The 18,792-nt window shown below is 41.0% G+C and overlaps 1 protein-coding gene across 4 annotated transcripts in view; it reads left to right on the forward strand.

Moving 5' to 3' along the window:
- DOCK5 (dedicator of cytokinesis 5) overlaps positions 1–18,792 on the forward strand; it is a 180,498-nt gene that overhangs the window by 138,916 nt on the left and 22,790 nt on the right. For all 4 annotated transcript variants that reach the window (XM_016148166.2, XM_016148169.2, XM_016148168.2 and 1 more), the window contains 10 exons: positions 366–424; positions 738–892; positions 1,672–1,757; positions 3,893–4,052; positions 4,795–4,835; positions 5,504–5,594; positions 8,205–8,324; positions 11,206–11,295; positions 13,510–13,614; positions 18,391–18,532. In XM_016148166.2, the coding sequence (XP_016003652.1) occupies positions 366–424; positions 738–892; positions 1,672–1,757; positions 3,893–4,052; positions 4,795–4,835; positions 5,504–5,594; positions 8,205–8,324; positions 11,206–11,295; positions 13,510–13,614; positions 18,391–18,532 (1,049 nt within the window). The remainder of the gene's footprint in view (positions 1–365; positions 425–737; positions 893–1,671; positions 1,758–3,892; positions 4,053–4,794; positions 4,836–5,503; positions 5,595–8,204; positions 8,325–11,205; positions 11,296–13,509; positions 13,615–18,390; positions 18,533–18,792) is intronic.

Genomic DNA, 18,792 nt, shown 5'->3' on the forward strand with positions numbered 1-18,792 from the left:
ATCAGTCATGTCACTATATAAACGTACCCCGTTTATTATCATTTTCAGTAGTATTTATGTTCGTTTTATTTCTTTTCTTAACAACCACCAGAGTGTTTCTCATTCGCTTCCTTCCGTAAGTCTTCTCAGTCATTGATCAGCATCTGCATTTGGCTCGCTGTTGAAGTTAGCCTTTCCCCTGTGGGGCTCCGTTATTGTGGGGGCTTGTTTAGCCATCGACTGCACCTCTTCAAGTGCCCTTGCCTCAAAACCTGCCATAAATGTGACCTAGCACAACACGGGCTATTTTTATTCCTCTCATCATGTTGTTATATAAACTCGTTCCCACTGAAAATCTTTCTCTTGGTTTATGATCTTCTTCCTAGATATGGGGACATGAGAAAGGAAATCGGCTTTAGGATCCGGGACATGTGGTATAACCTGGGTGAGTGTATGACCTTGAACAGGCCCACACGCAGCCCCTGTGTGATAAGCAAACCATGATGAATTCATTTTTTATTTTAATTTCAGTAACTCTTGAGATTTATTTGTCTGTGTGTCTGGAAGTGAACATTGACTTGTGGGTCTCTTGGCGACATCTACATGTTACAGGAATATGTTATTTAGTCACTCATTTCTGAATTGAGTTGATTTACCCACATAAACTTTTTCTTTTTTTATGTGCCCTGCCAAAGAAGATTGTAACCCATTACTTCCAGTGAAATCATTTTGTAATATCCTCCTTACTGTCATTTCAGGTCCCCACAAAATCAAATTCATCCCCTCCATGGTGGGTCCCATTCTGGAGGTCACATTGACCCCTGAAGTAGAGCTTCGGAAAGCCACCATCCCCATTTTCTTTGATATGATGCAGTGTGAGTTCAATTTCAGTGGAAATGGCAATTTCCATATGGTAAGAGGTGGTAGACCTATAATCTTACTCATGCATATAGCCATTTATTTATTTTCTTTCTATGTAGAGAAGCTATAGCCTGAATAATACAAATCAAAGTTGATCTAAAAACTTTTTTTACATTTCATTTTGTAAAGCAATTAGAAGTAGAAGCAGATATTCCAACCCAGGGCCAAGAAGTGATCCCTTTGCTACATGTGTTTTCTAAAGCAGCCCTCTGTCCCTGGATAATTAAAATTTGATTTCATGCATTTTAATTTTATCTCTTGTAATACAGCTGAGAGAATAAGGCAATGGGAGAGAATGATGCAGAGGTTAGAGACCCTAGTTTGCCTGATATGTTTTTGTTTGTTCGTTTCACCTTTCTTATCTATACAGTATATCAATATTGAAAGAAAGATTTTGCAGCTATGAAAGAAGCTCTGCAAAATTAGAAAGGAGCAATCCCATTGCCAAGACCTATACAATAACCATTGCCAAGACCTATACAAGACCTATACAAAATAGAAAATTAGAATCACGAAGCTATTTTTACATGCATAGTTGTAATAGGAAAACAATGTTTTGGATAATTTTCTTCTGCGAATGTTAAGCAAAGGACAAAGTAAAGTGAGACTGCCTTAGAACGTTTTCACAGGGCATTTGTATGCTATTAATGGATGATGTGAAGTGTGCTCTTTCTCTATATATGCTGAAAATGATATACAACTTAATAAAAAGTTTAGAAAATCTAGAAAGGTTGGCATTATTGTCCCGTGAAATTCTGACTCTGCTTTCAGTTTGAGAATGAGTTGATTACAAAGCTGGACCAAGAGGTGGAAGGAGGCAGAGGAGATGAACAGTACAAGATCCTTCTGGAAAAACTGTGAGTATTTCAGAAACAGAACCTTAAGTCGATGGCATTATTTAGTGATGGAGAAAAACAGGCTTCTGCTGCTCTTATAGACCTATCAAGTTGTCACAGAATCACTGGGTTTGCCACCACAAATGGTTCTCGGTGGGGTTAGTGACGTTTACACCATCCACTGCTGACATTTGTTTATCTGATGTGAGTCAGATGTCTGTGTTTTCCTGGCCAGCCCAGCCACTGAGAACAGAGCAGATGGAGGGAGGGAGAGGTGTACAAAGCAGTGGCATTTTGCCCAGTGTTTCAATTTATGAACTTCACCACAAGTGTTAGCACCTCTAATTATGTCTTCAAAGCAACAATTTAAAGAGTAAGGTAAGAAACATGTCAAGATCCACTTCACATTTTAAAATATCTTATGCCCTCTACGTGACCTCTAAGAAAACCAGTAATATCCCCAGCCACGTTGATCTTTTCACTGCCCTCCCATCACCCACCCCCAATCCAACATTCATTCCCTCTCTGGGCTCACATTTGTACCTTTATGCCCCACCCACTCCAGCCCCATCATGCCCTGGCCTTCAAATTCTCCTTTGCACATATGGAACTATAGTATAAAAATAGTGGTTAAAAATGCTTGCATGTTGGAGTCAGAGATTAAACTTCAAATCATGTTCTCTCTACATTCTAGGGGTTTGACTTTGGACAAGTGGCTTAACCTATCCAACGCCTCTTTTTTTTTTTTTCTTTTTTTTTTTTTTATCTATAATCGTAGGATTTATATTTTGGTTTTGTGATGAGGATGAAGTGAGACGATGCGTTCTTATGGTATCTGTTACAGAGTTCATGCTGAATACATGTCAGCTACTCTGGTGTTGGTGCTTCTTACTGTTATTTTCAAATCCTCCCATCATCTAGGGCCATGAGTACTCTAGACTACTCTTTTCATGTCTTCTCTGAATGAACTTTTATGATATTGACCAACCGTGTCACCTGTCGATTGGGTGGGTGCCTGGGTGGTTTCGTTATTCACCTGTTTTGTGGGAGTGTTGTATACTAGACTGTACTTGAGGACAGAGCTCCCACCTTTTTCTTTTTTTAAAGACTTTATTAAGGAATCAGCACACTGGGTACTCAGAAATGAATTGATGACTCATCTATATTTTAAAGAACCAGAAGTCTTTCTTATTTTGTTTTTAATGGATAATAAGACTGTTGATCTTTTTATCCTGCTTCCATTAGGTCTGCAGGCTTCAAACCTCCCACATATTACTTTGCAATTCTGATCTTATGTAGGAATTAATGGAGAAATTGCACACACATACAAACACACATGGTATTGACAAATGGAAAACTACTCATTTAAAAAAAAATCTATAGCTGATTTTTCACATAAAGATCTTATTTTACTTTCCTCATTCTCCCGGGAATACTAACTCAGAAACATGAAGCACAAATCTCCAGCACCTAAAAATAATTCTAGATTCCAGACTAATTCTTTGAGTACATTTCTTTCTCTTTTTCTCTTGTTCTCCAAGTTTTCTTCTAATTGTCTAATCTAAGAAGCCCCTATAGAAGGTTTGCTCTATTAAAGTCCAAAGAAATAGGATTTAGACCAAAAATTTAGCTTCAGTTCTGTTTACAACTCTGCTTTTTTTTTTTCCTGAAAATAACACTTTTAACTGAAGAGCCATGTGTCTACATGTATGCTAGATTCCGAGGTTCCTCTGGGCTGGGCATTGATGCAAGGCCTTCCAGAGTGCCCTCAGGATGCCTTGAAGTGTGCTAGGTTTTAGGGAGAATAAAGACAGAAAAAATAGTCTCGTTCAGCTTGAGTAGAGTGATCAGATAGCATTACACAAACCTTTTGGACAAAGGTTCTCATTTGTGTGGTATTGACAAAAAATAAAAACAAACAAAAAATACAAATAGAAGTTCAAAGAAGAGCACTGTGAGCTGGGATCCTATGTGACAGTGGGACTTGAGCTAAAGCTCTAAAGGCAACGTGTAACTTCATTAACTTACAGGAAGGATGTGTGTTGCCTAGTCTGGCGCCACCTGCTGCTAGGACCTTGGACAGTGCTTATAGGTGGTGAGTGGTGCTGGAACAACAGCCTGAGACCTGGGCATTTGTCTCTACTTCTACCCTCCAGGCTTCTAGAACATTGCCGGAAACATAAGTACCTCTCCAGCTCTGGAGAAGTATTTGCGCTCCTGGTCAGCAGCCTCTTAGAGAATCTCTTGGACTACAGAACCATCATCATGCATGATGAGAGCAAGGAAAACCGGATGAGCTGTACCGTTAACGTGCTGGTACGTGCCAAATTCCTGGGATGGCGGGAGGGCACTGCCAGGCCACCCTTGCACCCCACAGCTCAGCTCTAAGTAGATCTCACAGACACAAAGCGACCCCGGCGCCATCTTTATGGAGTCCGTCCTGCTCAGTCTAAGAACAGCCAACTCAGCTTTGGACTTACAGATACCAGCAGCCACAGATCTCGAGGGTACAATTGGGATGGCAAATGCAACATAAGCTCTTAACTCTCTTTCTGAAGGCCATCCTCACCCTGTTTCTCTGTCTCGTTTATATTGTTGAAATTATTAAGCACAGATGAACATGAGTAGAGCATCAGTGCCTGAAATCCTCATGGTGGTAGACTCTTCAGTCTTGCCTTTCCCTAGACATATGGAATAGGGACCACAGATCTCAGAGGTTTGGGCCACCATGTGTTCCTCTGCTTTCTAGAAACCAGGAACCTGCCACTCCGATCCCCTGAGAAAGCAGAGTATCGACTTGAGCACAAGCCAGCGATCCGTTCCCTTAGAACGTTCCTGTCACATTGCTCAGAAGCATGGTTCTAAAAAAATTATCCAACTTATCTTCTTTGTAAAACTTTTACTTCCTTTCCCCGTGGCAGTATTTGTTAAAGGAAAATTTATTTCTTCGGAGAAGTAACACTGTCAAAGAGCAAAAGTAGTTACGTGTTCATTTCCACGGCAAGCTAGTCAAAAAACTCTTGATTTACATTGGCATTTTGTGACCTTTTTTTTGTAGAATTTTTATAAAGAAAAGAAGAGAGAGGACATATATATAAGGTAAGCTGAAGGGAATTTCTGCTTTTGCTGTTTATGTCATGCTGTTTTAGTTATTTCTTCAATTATCAAATACTAAGCCCCAACACGATGCTCTCTGCTTTGAGAGATGCCAACAAGTATGTGCTGTGCCCCCACCCCCTAAAAGGATGAACTCTTTAAATAGATACACAAATAAGTACAATATGAAATAGCGCATAGGGAGGACTGTGTCCAGATTTCAGGGAAGGATGGAAGGCGCTGGCCAGAGTGATTGGAAAAGGCTGCACAGGGGGAGGTGTGAAAATTCATCTTCTGCCAAGGAGTGTTTGGGATCCAGAAAGTCCTGAACATGGAACAAAGTTGGCCATAAACTATATGCATTTTCTTAGGGAGAGATTCCATAGCTCTAATTGGCTTCCCAAAAGGGTCGATAACATAAAATAAATTAATTAAACACCCCTGCCTTTCACAAAGAGTGTGAACTAGATGGAGTAGGACAGCCACACAGACAGAAAGCAGCACCAAGAGGTAAAGCAATAGGAAGACAGGAAGTAAGGAATTCCTTGGCCCAAGAAAAAGGAGTAGGGGGAGAAAAGATGGGAAGCAGGATGTGGCTCGGTTGTGGGATGAGCTGAATGCTGGATCCGCTCCCCCGCAGCAAAATGCCTCCCTTCTCCCCTTCTTCCCAGATACTTGTACAAGCTGCGGGATTTGCACCGAGACTGTGAGAACTACACGGAAGCCGCCTACACGCTGCTCTTACACGCTGAGCTTCTGCAGGTGAGGGGGTCAGGGATGCTCATTTCAATAGAGAGGAGGACAAAATGCAGTGTTTCAACTGTCCAGTCCTGTGAGACCAAATCCTGTATACTTCGTGATTTTGATAGGAAAGATCCTTATTCAAGGGAGAGCCTTTCATCCAAGAATATTTTTATACCTTCTAAGTGGCCAATTTTCAGATCAAGGCTGGGAAAATGTCAGCTATCATTTTTTTTTAAATCCTTACGAAGCAGAGCATAACTTACAGGCCCCAGTAATTGACACTCTAATTGAAGAAACACTCATCGATTAATGTATGTAAAACAGTTTGTAAAACTGTAGGGACATGAGTTGTAAACAAATAGAGTACCATGTTAGTAGTTTTCTATTTATGCTCTCCTAGTAAATAAAATTATAGTGTGTCATGAATATAAACACATTTATATTCATGACGCACATTATACGTTATGGATCTCAGATAGTTATTTCTGGCTCTGACCACTCCTCCAACTTCAGACTCACATATAAACTGCTCTTTCAACATGGGTGTTTGAATGACAAATAGAGAACTCAGACTTAGTATGTCCGTAACAGAAGCTCTAATTTCCCACTGTTCTCCATCCATTCCTTCCTCTCTTTCTCATTTCACTAAGGGGCACCAGCGTCTACCCCGTTGCTCAGGCGAATACGTGTCATCGTCTTTTATTCACCCCCTCCCACATTCTCCACCAGCAAGAATCATGGACCCTTCTTCTAAAAAGTTGCCCTTAAGCTATCCACTTCTTTTTAATTGAGATGTAATTGATGTATAGCACTGTGTACATGTAAGGTGTACAAGTGTTGATTTAGTACATTTATTTATTATGTATTGCAATACGGTCAGCGCCTTAGGTAACACTTCTATCATGTCATATAATTATCATTTCTTGGTTTGTGGTAGAAACAGTTAAGATCTAGTCTCTTGGCAACTTCAAAGTTTATAATACAGTGTTGTTCTCTATAACTGCTGTGCTGTGCATTAGATCTCCAGGACTTATTTATTTACTGGCTACAAGTTTGTACCCTTAAACATCCCCCAACACTCCCACCTGATAATCATTGCTCTAAAGCTCTCTTTTTATGAGTTTGGTTTTGTTAAATTTCACACATAACTGAGATCACACAGTATCTGTCTTTGTCTGTCTGATTTATTTCACTCAGCACGATGCCCTCCATGTCCATCCATGTTGTTGTAAATGGCAGGATTTCTTTCTTTTTTTGTAGCCAAATAATATTCCGGTGTACATATATATGTCACATCTTCTTTATCCATTCATCCATTGACAGATTCCTGTTTCCAAATCTTGGCTGCTGTGCATAATGCTGCAGCAAATGTGGCAGTGCAGATATTTCTTTGATAACACTAGAAAGTTTATTGTATGTGGATTAGGGAGGAATTAAACTCTCCTGCCCTGACAAAGTAAGATATGGGATGTGGATACATTTTTCCCCTAGATAGCTACTAAATAGAGATGTGTAAATATAGTTCACATTTTCCTCATTGGTATGAGATCTCTTCTTTATCATATACTAAATCCTGATATGAGGTGGGAAGAGTCTCTTTCTCGATTTTATATAGTTCTTCATGGGTCTCTGTTCATGGACTGGTACCACACTCTTAATTATTAATTCTTTATGTTTTACCACCTGGTAGTTACTCTGCATTGCTTTTCTTTTTTTCACAGTCTTCCCACCTATTCTTTTTAAATTTATTTTCCATATAGACTTTGAAATCATGAAATTAAAAAATTAATTTAGCGAGAATTCCCATATTTATGAAATAGTGTTTTCTTATCCAACACCATATCTGACTTTCCATTCATTCAAGTCCGCTCTTTTGCCCTTTTGTGATGTGATAAAGTTTTCTGTGTGGAAGTCTTATCTGTTCCTTCTTACGTTGATTCCTAGCTATCGTTTCTTTTTAATTTAATTATAGTAAAATACACACAACAAAATTTACCATCTGAACCATTTTTAAGCGTATAGTTCAGTGGCATTAAGTATATTTACATTGTGCCCAGATATTTTATCATTTTGGATTTATCCTTATTGGCATTTCTTCTTCTATTATCTTCAGCATGGTTATCTATTTATGTAAGGTCTATCTCTAAATTATTTCTAAATATGTCAGTTTTTTAATCTTAATTAATTTCTTCTACTTGTGGTAGTTTTTCAGTCGGCACCTTTGTGAAGCCATTGATGGTGAAGAATACAATTGTTATTTGTGTGTAGTGATAGTTATACCCCCTCCTTTCCGTTTTTATACTTCTGATTTCTTTCTGTTATCTGACTGTGTGACCGATACCTTCAGTACAGCTGCAATTGTGCTGCCCGGCAAGCTCACCTGGTTCCCGAATTTCATGGGAATTCCTCACATGTGTGTCCATTTGGCGTTCAGCACGGCACTTGTTTTGAGGGTGGCATGTGTGTGTATGTATGCATTTTTTGTGTTTAATAATCTAAAATGCAATATGGATGAGTCATAGATATATAAAAATATTTGTGACTTTTTTATGTTTGTTAATCTCCTTTAACAAATCGAATTAATTAACACATGTATTAATCTCTTGTTTTTTTTGTTTGCTTTTTCAGTGGTCTGACAAGCCATGTGTACCCCATTTGCTTCAGAGAGACAGTTACTATGTTTATACCCAGCAAGAGCTTAAAGAGAAGCTGTATCAAGAAATCATATCCTATTTTGACAAAGGCAAAGTGAGTGTTGGATTGTTTGTTTTTGTATTAGGGGAAAGAGGAAAATGACAGCAAATACTGCAATGCAGTTCTCATACTAACCAGCCAGAGTTAGCTCAAAACTCACCAGTTAAGGACACAGTCCCCAAAAGGGCAGCCCTCATTTCAGACACCAGCCATAAGTTCGTGGGTCCCCAGGCCACCCAACTGACTGTATATTTGGGATAAGTCCTGTGACGCCCTTGGGTTTGATAATATGCTACATCAACTAGCAAAACTTGGTAAAATGTTTTACTTAAAATTACAGTTTTATCTTAAAGTGCACAAATCAGGACCAGCTGAATGAAGAAATATGTAGGGCATGGTCTATGAGGGTCCCAAATGCAGAGTTTCTGTTTCTTCTCCCCATGGATTCAGGGTGTATCACCCTCCAGGGTAATTGACATTGTCACCAACCAAGAGGCTAACCCGAGCCTCTGTACAGTTTTTATTAGGGTTTCATTATGTCGGCTTAACCAATTGAATCATCACCTACATGAGTGAACTCACTCTTCAGCCCCCTTTTCCTTATAAACCAGGCTGACATCATATAGCTCAAGGCCTCAACCCTCTAATCACAAAGGTGTTTTTTTCTGGCAAGGGACTCACTATGAGCCACCTCAGCAGTATAAACCCAGGTGTGGTTGGAGGGTCCACCACAAATAATTGAGACACTATCGCTGGGAAATTTCCAGGGGTTAGAAACTCCCTCCTAGGAGCATAAAGATCAGTTATCTCGAGGACACTTTACCCAATGGAGAGTACCATGGGCAGCGCCCACTCTCTGTAACTGTAATTTTATATTTTAGATATTGCCGAGTGCCAGGAGCTAGTACTGTCATTTTCAGTGCATTCTCTAAAGATCATTGGCTCACATTTTGTCCACGTCCCATACCCAGGTGACACCATGGGCCGTAGGTAATGAGCAACTTCTTGCCTAGGTGGCTGAGAAGGTAAAATAAACACAGGAACTGGCCAGGGAGTGTTGGACACTGTGATCATCTGGAGGAAGTATATGCACTTGAAAATCTTTTCAAAGTGAAGTGAAATATATATCTATGGGGTTGGGAGAGAAAGAAAAAAAATGTATGCTATCCAAAGAAAATGCTTCAGAGGCCTGGAGAGTTCTTGTGGGCCGCCACTTCCAGACACCATTTCTTCTTTTTTAATCAGTGGGATCCATTGGAAATAAATAAGCCAAATAATTACCATAACAAAATAGCTACCATCTAGTTAGTACTAGTTAACTGTTTTGGGTGATTTTCAGAATTTTTTCTAACTTAATACTCCCTCTAACCCCGTTAGGTAGATTTTCTCTCTGTTTCACAGATGAAGAACTTCAGGTTCAGAGAGCAAGTGTATTTGTTCAAACTTTTTAGTGCCTGAACCCCTTTACCTCTTAAAAATCACTGAGGACCCCAAAGAACTTTTATTCCCATGCATTATATTGATACTTACACTTTTAGAAATTAAAGTAGAAATTTAAAATATTTACTTATTTGTTCTTTTAACAATAATAATATGCCTATTTTCTGTTAATATAAATCATATCTATTTATGAAAAATTACTAAATTTTCCAAAAAAAAAAGTTAATGAGTAGTGTTTGACATTTTTGCAAGTCTGCTTAACATATGGCTTTATAGAAGACAGCAGGATTCTCATATCTGCTTCTACATTCAGTCTCGTGATGTCACGCATCCTGTAACCTCTGGAAAACTCCACTATATACTCATGAGAGAATGAGCATTGAGAAAAAGGCAAATAATCTTAGTGTTATTAAGAAGATAATTTGACCTCATGGACCCCCTGAAAGGGTCTCGGGGACTCCCAGGGACTACACTTTGAGAACTGCAATACTAGGATGTCCCGCCGTCTCTTACACAACTTAGCATTTGGTGACAGGAGGAGGGAATTTGCCCCATTAATGCTGTTGACTGGCTTCCTGCACCAGGCCCGGCTGGTCTGGAATGGTTTTCATGTGGCATGTTTCAGAGCCTTTTCAGCTACTCAGACCCTGTAATTTCAAAAGGGCACATTTGGCAAATGATGAGATATATTTTACAACTACATGTGAATTACACATACATCCCTTCAGCAGCCAGAAACAATGAAACACAGCACCTGGTCAACAAGAATGAAGCAGGAGGTTTTCAAATGCTGTGTTATTCACAGTGTCCATCTTATAATCAGTCTGGGATGCTAGCCTCTGGTACCAGATGTGTGCATGAGTCAGCAACTTACATGGACATAAATGCTCCAAGACATTTTCTAAAAGTCTCTTTGACTAAGCAGATAGTTTAGTTAGAAACAGGAAATCGATGCCCTAAATTGGATAAATAGTTGCCCAAATTCCACACAACAGAACAGTTAGTCTTCCATTTCCCTCCTCCCTCCTAAAGAACCTGCCTTGAAACACACACACACACACACACACACACACACACACACACACACACACCCTCCCCCACCCCCCTGCCCCCACTCCCGAACTAGAGCCTAAACCAACTTTCCCCTCCGACGAGACTTTCACGCTCTCAAGACCTGGGCTTGGAACTGGTTCCCCTCCACTTTCAGTAGTTTATTAGTGCTTTGCCTTTTAAGCTCAGTATCGCTTTGTTCGGGCCACATGGTGTTCATGTTCTTGCAAACAGAATAACAGAAGATAACCCCAGACAAAGCAGCCAAGATATAGTAGCTTTACGATGTCAGTAAAAAGGTTTAGTTGCTCCAGGAGATGAGGCATGTCGGGACTGTCTGTAGAAACTCAACCCACCAGACTCCTTGCTCATTGCCAGAGACTCTAAAGTGGCTTTTGCTGCTGAGTTAGTGACTACTTTATTCTCCACTTTTCTTTGTCTGAAGATGTGGGAGAAGGCGATCAAACTGAGCAAAGAGTTGGCTGAGACTTATGAGAGCAAAGTATTTGACTACGAGGGCCTTGGCAACCTCCTGGTAAGTCTGGTCCAGAATATGTCAAGCCTCCAACAGGTGGCTAAAGCGAATATTCATGAAAATGTTTTTGTAAGTTCGGGAAAGTAAGGATAAACAGCATTCTTTACAATGGAAATATAAACCTTGTTCTAAATAAAAATGAAGAAAGATGGAGTCCAAAAGCTGCTATCATTAGTTCTCCAGATTGTCCTTTGACAGAAGGCTCAGAATCTCTGTCTGTGGCCCTCTCCTTCTTCTCTGCACCTTTTGTTTTTCTGTGGACCTCCGTATTCTGGACGGTCTCCCCTTTACACCGTTAGTTACTCTGCCTTTCAGGAACACCATCCATATTTCAGATGTTTTCTGTGTTCTTCTGTTCATCAAAATTACTCATTCTGTGGTCCGCGTCCTCAGGGCCCTGCTGAATGACTGAAATTGCTTATCTCTGAGCCTCGTTTTATTATGTCAAGAGAGCCCTTTTGCATACTTGGTTAAATTGTAAAATGCTTCTGCCAGAACTGGATTCTCAAATTTTGCCTCCTTCCTTCTCCCGAATGTCACTGGAGTACTCAACTTTTACTGTTTCTCTGATCGTGTGTGTTACACCTGACTGTTGGTACAGGTCAGCTATTTAAAAACAATAAAACAAAACATAACCAGCCTTCTAAAGGCCCAGTGCAATATTACATTTGATAATTTTTAGTAGTGGAGTCACAAAAGGTCAGGTCACCCATTGTCACACAATAATTTGTTTACGGAGGTAGTTGTCAAAATCACTTTGAAAAGGATTTGCCAGAGTATTGTACCAGCTCCTGTCATCACACAAAAAAAATCACTTATTAATTTCGTAAACTAAGTCGGGCTAAGATGTTAGTAATGCAACGTGTTGACCTTCTCAGAAGACACCGTCGCGGCGGCCTCCAGCTGGACAGTGCAGTAGTCTCCCCACCCCCTCCCCCCGTGGTTTTGCTTTCCATGGTTTCCGTTACCTGCGGTCAACTGCAGTCTGAAAATGTGAAATGGAGGATTCCAGAAATAAACAGCTTATAAATTTTAAGTCGTGCGCCCTTCCGAGGAGCGGGAAGAAATCTCACACCACCCGGCTTCGTCTCACCCAGGAAGCGCTGGAATGTGGATCGTCCCTTTGTCCAGCGTCTCCACCTGTACGAGCTCCCCGCCCATTAGTCGCCTAGTAGCTGTTGTCAGTAGTGTTCAGGTAGACTGCTGAGGTATCACAGTGCTTGTCTTCAAATAACATTCACTTTATTCAATAATGGCCCCAAAGTGCAAGAGTAGTTTGGACATGCCAAAGAGCAGCTGTAAAGTACTTCCTTTATGTGTAAAGGTGAGTACAGACAGGAGGAGGTATTTTAAGAGAGAGAGACCGCATTCACGTAAGTTATATTACTGTTATGTGTGTGTATATATACATACACACGTACAAGTATATTGTAATTCTATTTTATTATTAGTTGTTGTTACTCTCTTACCATGTCTAATTTATAAATTAAACTTTACCATGGGTTTGTATGTACAGGGAAAAAATAATATATGTAGGGTTCAATACTGTCTTTGATTTCAGGCATCCACTGGAGGTCTTGGACCACATTCCCTGTGGATGGGGGAGGGGACAGCTATAATGATCTAGTCATGCTAACCTTTGTGGGAGGGGCTTAGGGACATCCCTCAGAGCCCCTGGGTCTGGCTCCCTGTTTTGCTTTATTTAAGGCTGACTCTCTGCACTCTGGCCTGGTGGCACCAGATGCTAGAAAACAGACCTTCACCTCCATCTTCTGGGCACTTGTAGCTGAATCGAAGACTTTAATCCAAACCACATGCGCAAACTGGAAAGTTCTTTACCTTCTTTTCTCATATGTCTCCATTTAAGTGCAAACACCTTTTATGAGCCTCAGAAAGTGGTTTCTAGCTTGTGAGGGGCCTCCAAGAAACTGAAAGCCAAGCACTGCCTCCCTCCATAGCAGAATGCACACACGTGCATCTTTCCACAGACAACTCCAGGGAACCACAGACCCTCCATGGCCCCATTCATGGACCAGGTTCAAACTCTCTGATCTGAGAGCAGGATAACTCTTTGGCCCACAAGATATTTTCTAAAGACCTTTCATTTCTCTGTGTTTCATGGGAAACAACAAGGCCAATAGTCAGATCTCCCCCCCACCCGCCGCAACTGTGCCCTTGTAACCTCCCTATGGAATGTCTTGTTTTGTTTTCCAGAAAAAAAGAGCCTCGTTTTATGAGAACATCATTAAGGCCATGAGGCCTCAGCCTGAATACTTTGCCGTTGGGTACTACGGACAGGGCTTTCCTTCCTTCCTGCGGGTAAGAAACCCGAGGGTGGTCTCCCACCACTGAGCCGTGCAGTCTGCAGAGGGGAGGTCTTCCTCTCTTTTCCAGATGGGCCTGATGCGTTAGCAGCTGGAGCCCCTTGTTCTCGCTGTGGGAGGTCGGGCAGGCAAACCACTTCCTGAGCTGCGGCCTCTTCACCCCACACCCCCGGCCGCCTCTGGGATTCTGGCAGCTCTTTTGTAAAATGACTTTTCCCAGGTGGAATGCAAAAGGGAAAAACAGAACCATCCCCTCCACTGCTCTGCTGCTGCAGGTCAGGTTGGGAAAAGTGTGGATTGATGCATTTGGGTGCTTATTTTATTTCCAGGCCAAGAGAATTTAAAAGCAAGTATCTCAAGGAGAAGACTGCAAAGGTTTCACAAAAATAAAAACAGTTTTGTTGTAATAGTGAGGAGAACCACGTTTTTCTTCTTTTGGAAAGTTTTCTTTAATGCGATGCTGATTTTACAATCTGAAAAACAAACCAAAAAATCGTCTTATTTTCTCCCATAAAAAGAAGCCTCTTTTAGTGCTTAGCAACGTTTAGACATATATTATCCATCTTCCTTCCCCTATTTAAAAAAAAAGTGGGGAAGGAACATGCTTTACCTTCCTTACACTGCCTAATGAGGAGGTAATTCGTTCGTTCATTCATTCATTCATTCATTCATTCAATAACTGTTTCATTGACTGCCTGCTGTGTGCCAGGCACATACTAGGAATTGGAGATACAGTGCTGATTATAATCTGATATGGTCTTTGCTTTCATGGGTTTTATAATCCAATGGGTGAGATGTTAATTAAATAATTACACAAACAAATATAAAAATTGAAACTGATCAAGACAGGTATTCTGTAATAAGCATCGGTTAACAGGAAATATTTACCCAAGTGAAATAAAACCCTCTGTTTACATAAAAATTGTACATGATAATTTATGCTACCATTCTTTCGTAATCACCAAAGATTGGGCAGAACCCACATGCCCCTCAGGTGGTAAAAGGATGAGCAAGCTATGATATAGCCATACAATGGGATACTACTTAGTAATGAAAAGGATTAAACTCCAGGTGCACACCACTACGTGGATGAATCTCAGATGCATTGTGCTAAGTAGAAGAGAGACCTTAAAGTCTACATACACTCTGATTTTATTTACATGACATTCTGCCCAAGCCAATACTTATAAGGGGTGGAAAACAGATCAGTGGTTGTCTGATAGTTGAGGAAGTGGAGAAGAAATGTTGGGCTTTGAGGAAGTATGGGGACATTTTTGGTGGTGACAAAATGTTCTACATCTTGATTGTGGTCATGGTTATATTTGTCAAAACTTGCAGAATTTTACCCTAAGTAGGGTAGATTTTATTTTATGGAAGTTATATCTGAATTATTTTAATCAGAAAAGAGTTCCCAGGGAATTTCTGCTTCAGCTGCATCGTGGAAGGCAAGCTGGAGTTAAGGAGGTAAAGGGGAGAGGGAAAGCGTTCCAGGCAGAGGAGACAGCAGGCAGGAGCATGGCAGTGCCTCGGAGTGCAGGCAGGCGCTTGCAGGCAGGCACGTGCAGCGCGCACAGAGGGAGCCGGCCGAGCTGAGGAGATGAGGCAGGAATTGTGGGAAGAGCATGCAGGGCCTCCGGGTTACGTAGGGTGTTTGTCAGCATCCTGAGAGCAGTGGAGCCATTGCAGATTTTTTGTGTTGGCAAGGCCATGTGGATTCAGTACGGAGAATGGGTGTGTCATGTGTGTGGATAAGCCACCAGTGACTCTGCATATGTTCAGGGGAAAGATGATAGGTCTACTTAGGGAGGTGCCTTTAGAGAGAAATGGAAAGATTAGAGTGATGGAGATGAAGTAACAGTATTTGGTGATCGATGGATTATGTAGGTGAGAAAGAGAGAGATGTCAAGAATGATTTCTAGCCTCTGGCCTGCATAATTGGAGGGGCAGTGGAACCATCCACTTAGGTCGTAATTCTGGGAAGGAGGACGGAATTGATTCATTCATGAATAAATATTTATTCAACTATTACTGTGTGCCTTGCTGTAATACAGGCCTGGAGGCAGAGCCCAAAACAAATCAATGTCCTTGAAATGATGGAGCTTATATTCTAACTTAAGGAGACCAAAAAGTAAATAAAATATTTAACGTTAGATGGCCTGAAACAATGCCTCATACAGTATAGACACTCAACAAATATCATGGAGAAATTGAATCAGGGAAGGCAAATAAAGAGGCAGGCAATGGGGGTGGAGTTGCAATTTTAAGTAGAGCGAATAGCATGCAAGATAGAAGGAAAAGGACATTTGAGCAAAATCTTGCAAGAAGTGAGGAAATTAGCCAGTTTGCTATCAAGGGACAAGCAGGGACACCAGACAGTGAGAAGACAAGGTTCAAAAGCCATGATGACACTGGAGAAACATGAACTAGAGAGAAAGTAGAAAACGGGGCCAGACGGCTACCAGATTGCAGATGCCTCAGAGGTCTTTATAAGTCATTTGTCGAAGTTTGATGTGGGACATACACGATGTAAGATAAATCTGAAACCTCTAGATGTGAGTCAACAATTTGGTATATAGATCTAGAACTCAAAGTAAAGTTCTAGGCTGGAGATAAAAGTTGGTGAGCTATTTACATATAGTTAAAACCGGTTGTGGATGAGACGGCCTAGAATAACAGAGTAGAAGCTTGAGATGGAGCTTTGCAGTAGGTTCTGGTTTTAAGTTTGCTCTCAGTTTGAGTATTCCAGTCATGATAAGATAATGACGTCCGCTCTACTTGTTACATGCAGCTATTCTGTCATGTGAACTAGGAGACAGTGGTGGTTCAGTGAAAACAACGAGGCTAGACTTTCAAGTTGAAAAATAGGAGTCTTGTCATCCACCAAGTGACTATATGATTTTGGCCAAATCACATAACTACCAAGTCTTGATTTTCTGATCTATAAGTTAAAGAAATAATGCCCATCTTTTGAGAATTAAATAAATAGCATATAGGAGAGCTTTATAAACTAGTTTGTACATGTTATATATTGTCAAAGTGCAATGAAAAATATAAAATCCTTATGAATGATATAAACTGCATGCCCTTGTGAGTCATGGACTATTTCCCCAAACTCAGAACGTATAAATTTATATTCTCCTCTCCCCCAACCCCAAGCAGGTCTCCTTGTCCTCTGTTTCTGTCAACGGCACCTCCATTCTTCCTGTTTCAAGGCCAGTAATCTCAGAATCCCTGTTGGCTCCCCTGTCTCCTTTGCCCTTCACCAGGCAGCAAAGAGACAAACACCAGATCCCGTAGCTTCTCCTTCTCCCACTCAGTCCTGCCTTCGATTCCCACAGCTGGACGTATGCTCCACCATCGGATTAGGTCGTCGCTACTGCTTCCTCCATCGGATTCCTGCTCCCTCCTTCCAGACCCGTCAGTGAATCCCAGGGCCTTTGGAACTTCTGCCTGAAATTCAAGGCCTTTCATATTCTTTTTCATCCAAACTTATTTCTTCAGCTCGAAGTCCATCTTTCCTTGTTGCTTGCCATGTGTGGTTGTCCTCTTCCCTTGTTTTTCCTCTCTTTCCCCTATTCATCCATCTAGGCCCAGTCAAATCTCACATCTTCCTCGGAGTCCTGTCTCTCACACTGAGCTAGTTTGTCTGTCGAGCTGACCTGCTGCTTGTCTGGTTCCTTTCACAGTTATTGTACACATCATACAATTAGCATGTTATTATATTCTCATTACTTGTCCACCATAGAAGAGTTATTGCCTTTGCCTTACTTATACTATCTAAAATTATGATATTTATGTGTTTAGTTATTTATCTTCTATTTCTTTCCACTAGGAAGTAAAATTTGTGGGGGTGGGGTCAATATTTAATCCTTGGTGTCTAGCATATCTGTTGTTTGCTCAAGACAGATTTGTTATTGGAATGGACAAGTGGTTTTTAAAACATTTCACAGAACAAATACAAGCCCAAGTTTTAGCTAAAAACAGATCACATGTGGGCTGCCAATACTAAGTACTCATCTGAGGCCTGACCTTCAAAGCATGGCTACATTTGAACTTACACGGGCAACAACTATGAGACAAATTACTCCTATGCCTGGGGCCTAGGAAATTTATTTTTTAAAATAGTTAGTTTTATTAAAGAGGGAAAAAACTGCACTTGGCAATAGAGAGGATATTTTGCACAGTCACTTTCTGTGAGACTTCGACATAGCCATCCACAGTGATTTTCAGGATTGGCTAGCGACTGCTGTAACTTATTCCTGTTCTCTGGTACTATATGACTGTGTCGAAAGATGTGTTGTCTTGATTCTCTTTGTACTTTCTATATTCCCTAAGGTCGTGGCATGCAAAGTGCTGGTCCGCACAGTTACTGGATCATGATGAGATAAGGAGCTTGCCGAATATAAATTAATGTACCTCCTTCAATGAGAATATCTTGCTATGAAAAATAACAGCTAAACTAAACAGCATTACTAGCAATGCCAGGGATGTACAGTAGGGCACAAGCTCCTTGTTTTCTGTGGATCAGTGTAGACTGCGCTAGCTGTGGGCATTGGGCCACACGATGCAGAGTGCTGCGCAAAGTAATTTTATGCCTATGACTTAACTCCTCACATCAATGATGGCTCTTGTCAGATATGATGGTTGCTGTGGGGCATGTGGCTCATTGCACTTTGGCAAGGGAGTACAGTGTCTTCTTCTGTACCAAGATCTCCAGTTGTCCCTTCACTCTTCATATTTAAGTATTCTCCTTGGTGTCTCTGACCTGCAGAACAAAATATTCATCTACCGGGGAAAGGAGTATGAGAGACGAGAAGACTTCAGCCTGAGGTTGCTGACCCAGTTCCCGAATGCTGAGAAGATGACCAGTACCACACCCCCGGGCGAGGAAATCAAGTGCTCCCCAAAGCAATGTATCCTTGTCATGGGCGACCTGGCCCACAGGCTTTGTAACCTTCTGCCTCCTCAGCCCACCCAAAGGAGCTAAGGGTTCAATCCCCTATGTGTGTAGATATGTCCTATCCTAAGACCACTCATTTAACCATTCGAACTACTTCCCATTCTTTGGGATCATAATGTCCTCATTTCATGGTTATGAAGTAATTAAAGGACAGAGATGATGAGCAAATGTTGAATATGAAAGGATATATTTTAAAAGCCTTAAGGGGAGCTT

This window comes from Rousettus aegyptiacus, unplaced genomic scaffold (assembly GCF_014176215.1).
Source record: "Rousettus aegyptiacus isolate mRouAeg1 unplaced genomic scaffold, mRouAeg1.p scaffold_m13_p_16, whole genome shotgun sequence".
In the NCBI taxonomy this organism is placed as follows: Eukaryota; Metazoa; Chordata; class Mammalia; order Chiroptera; family Pteropodidae; genus Rousettus; species Rousettus aegyptiacus.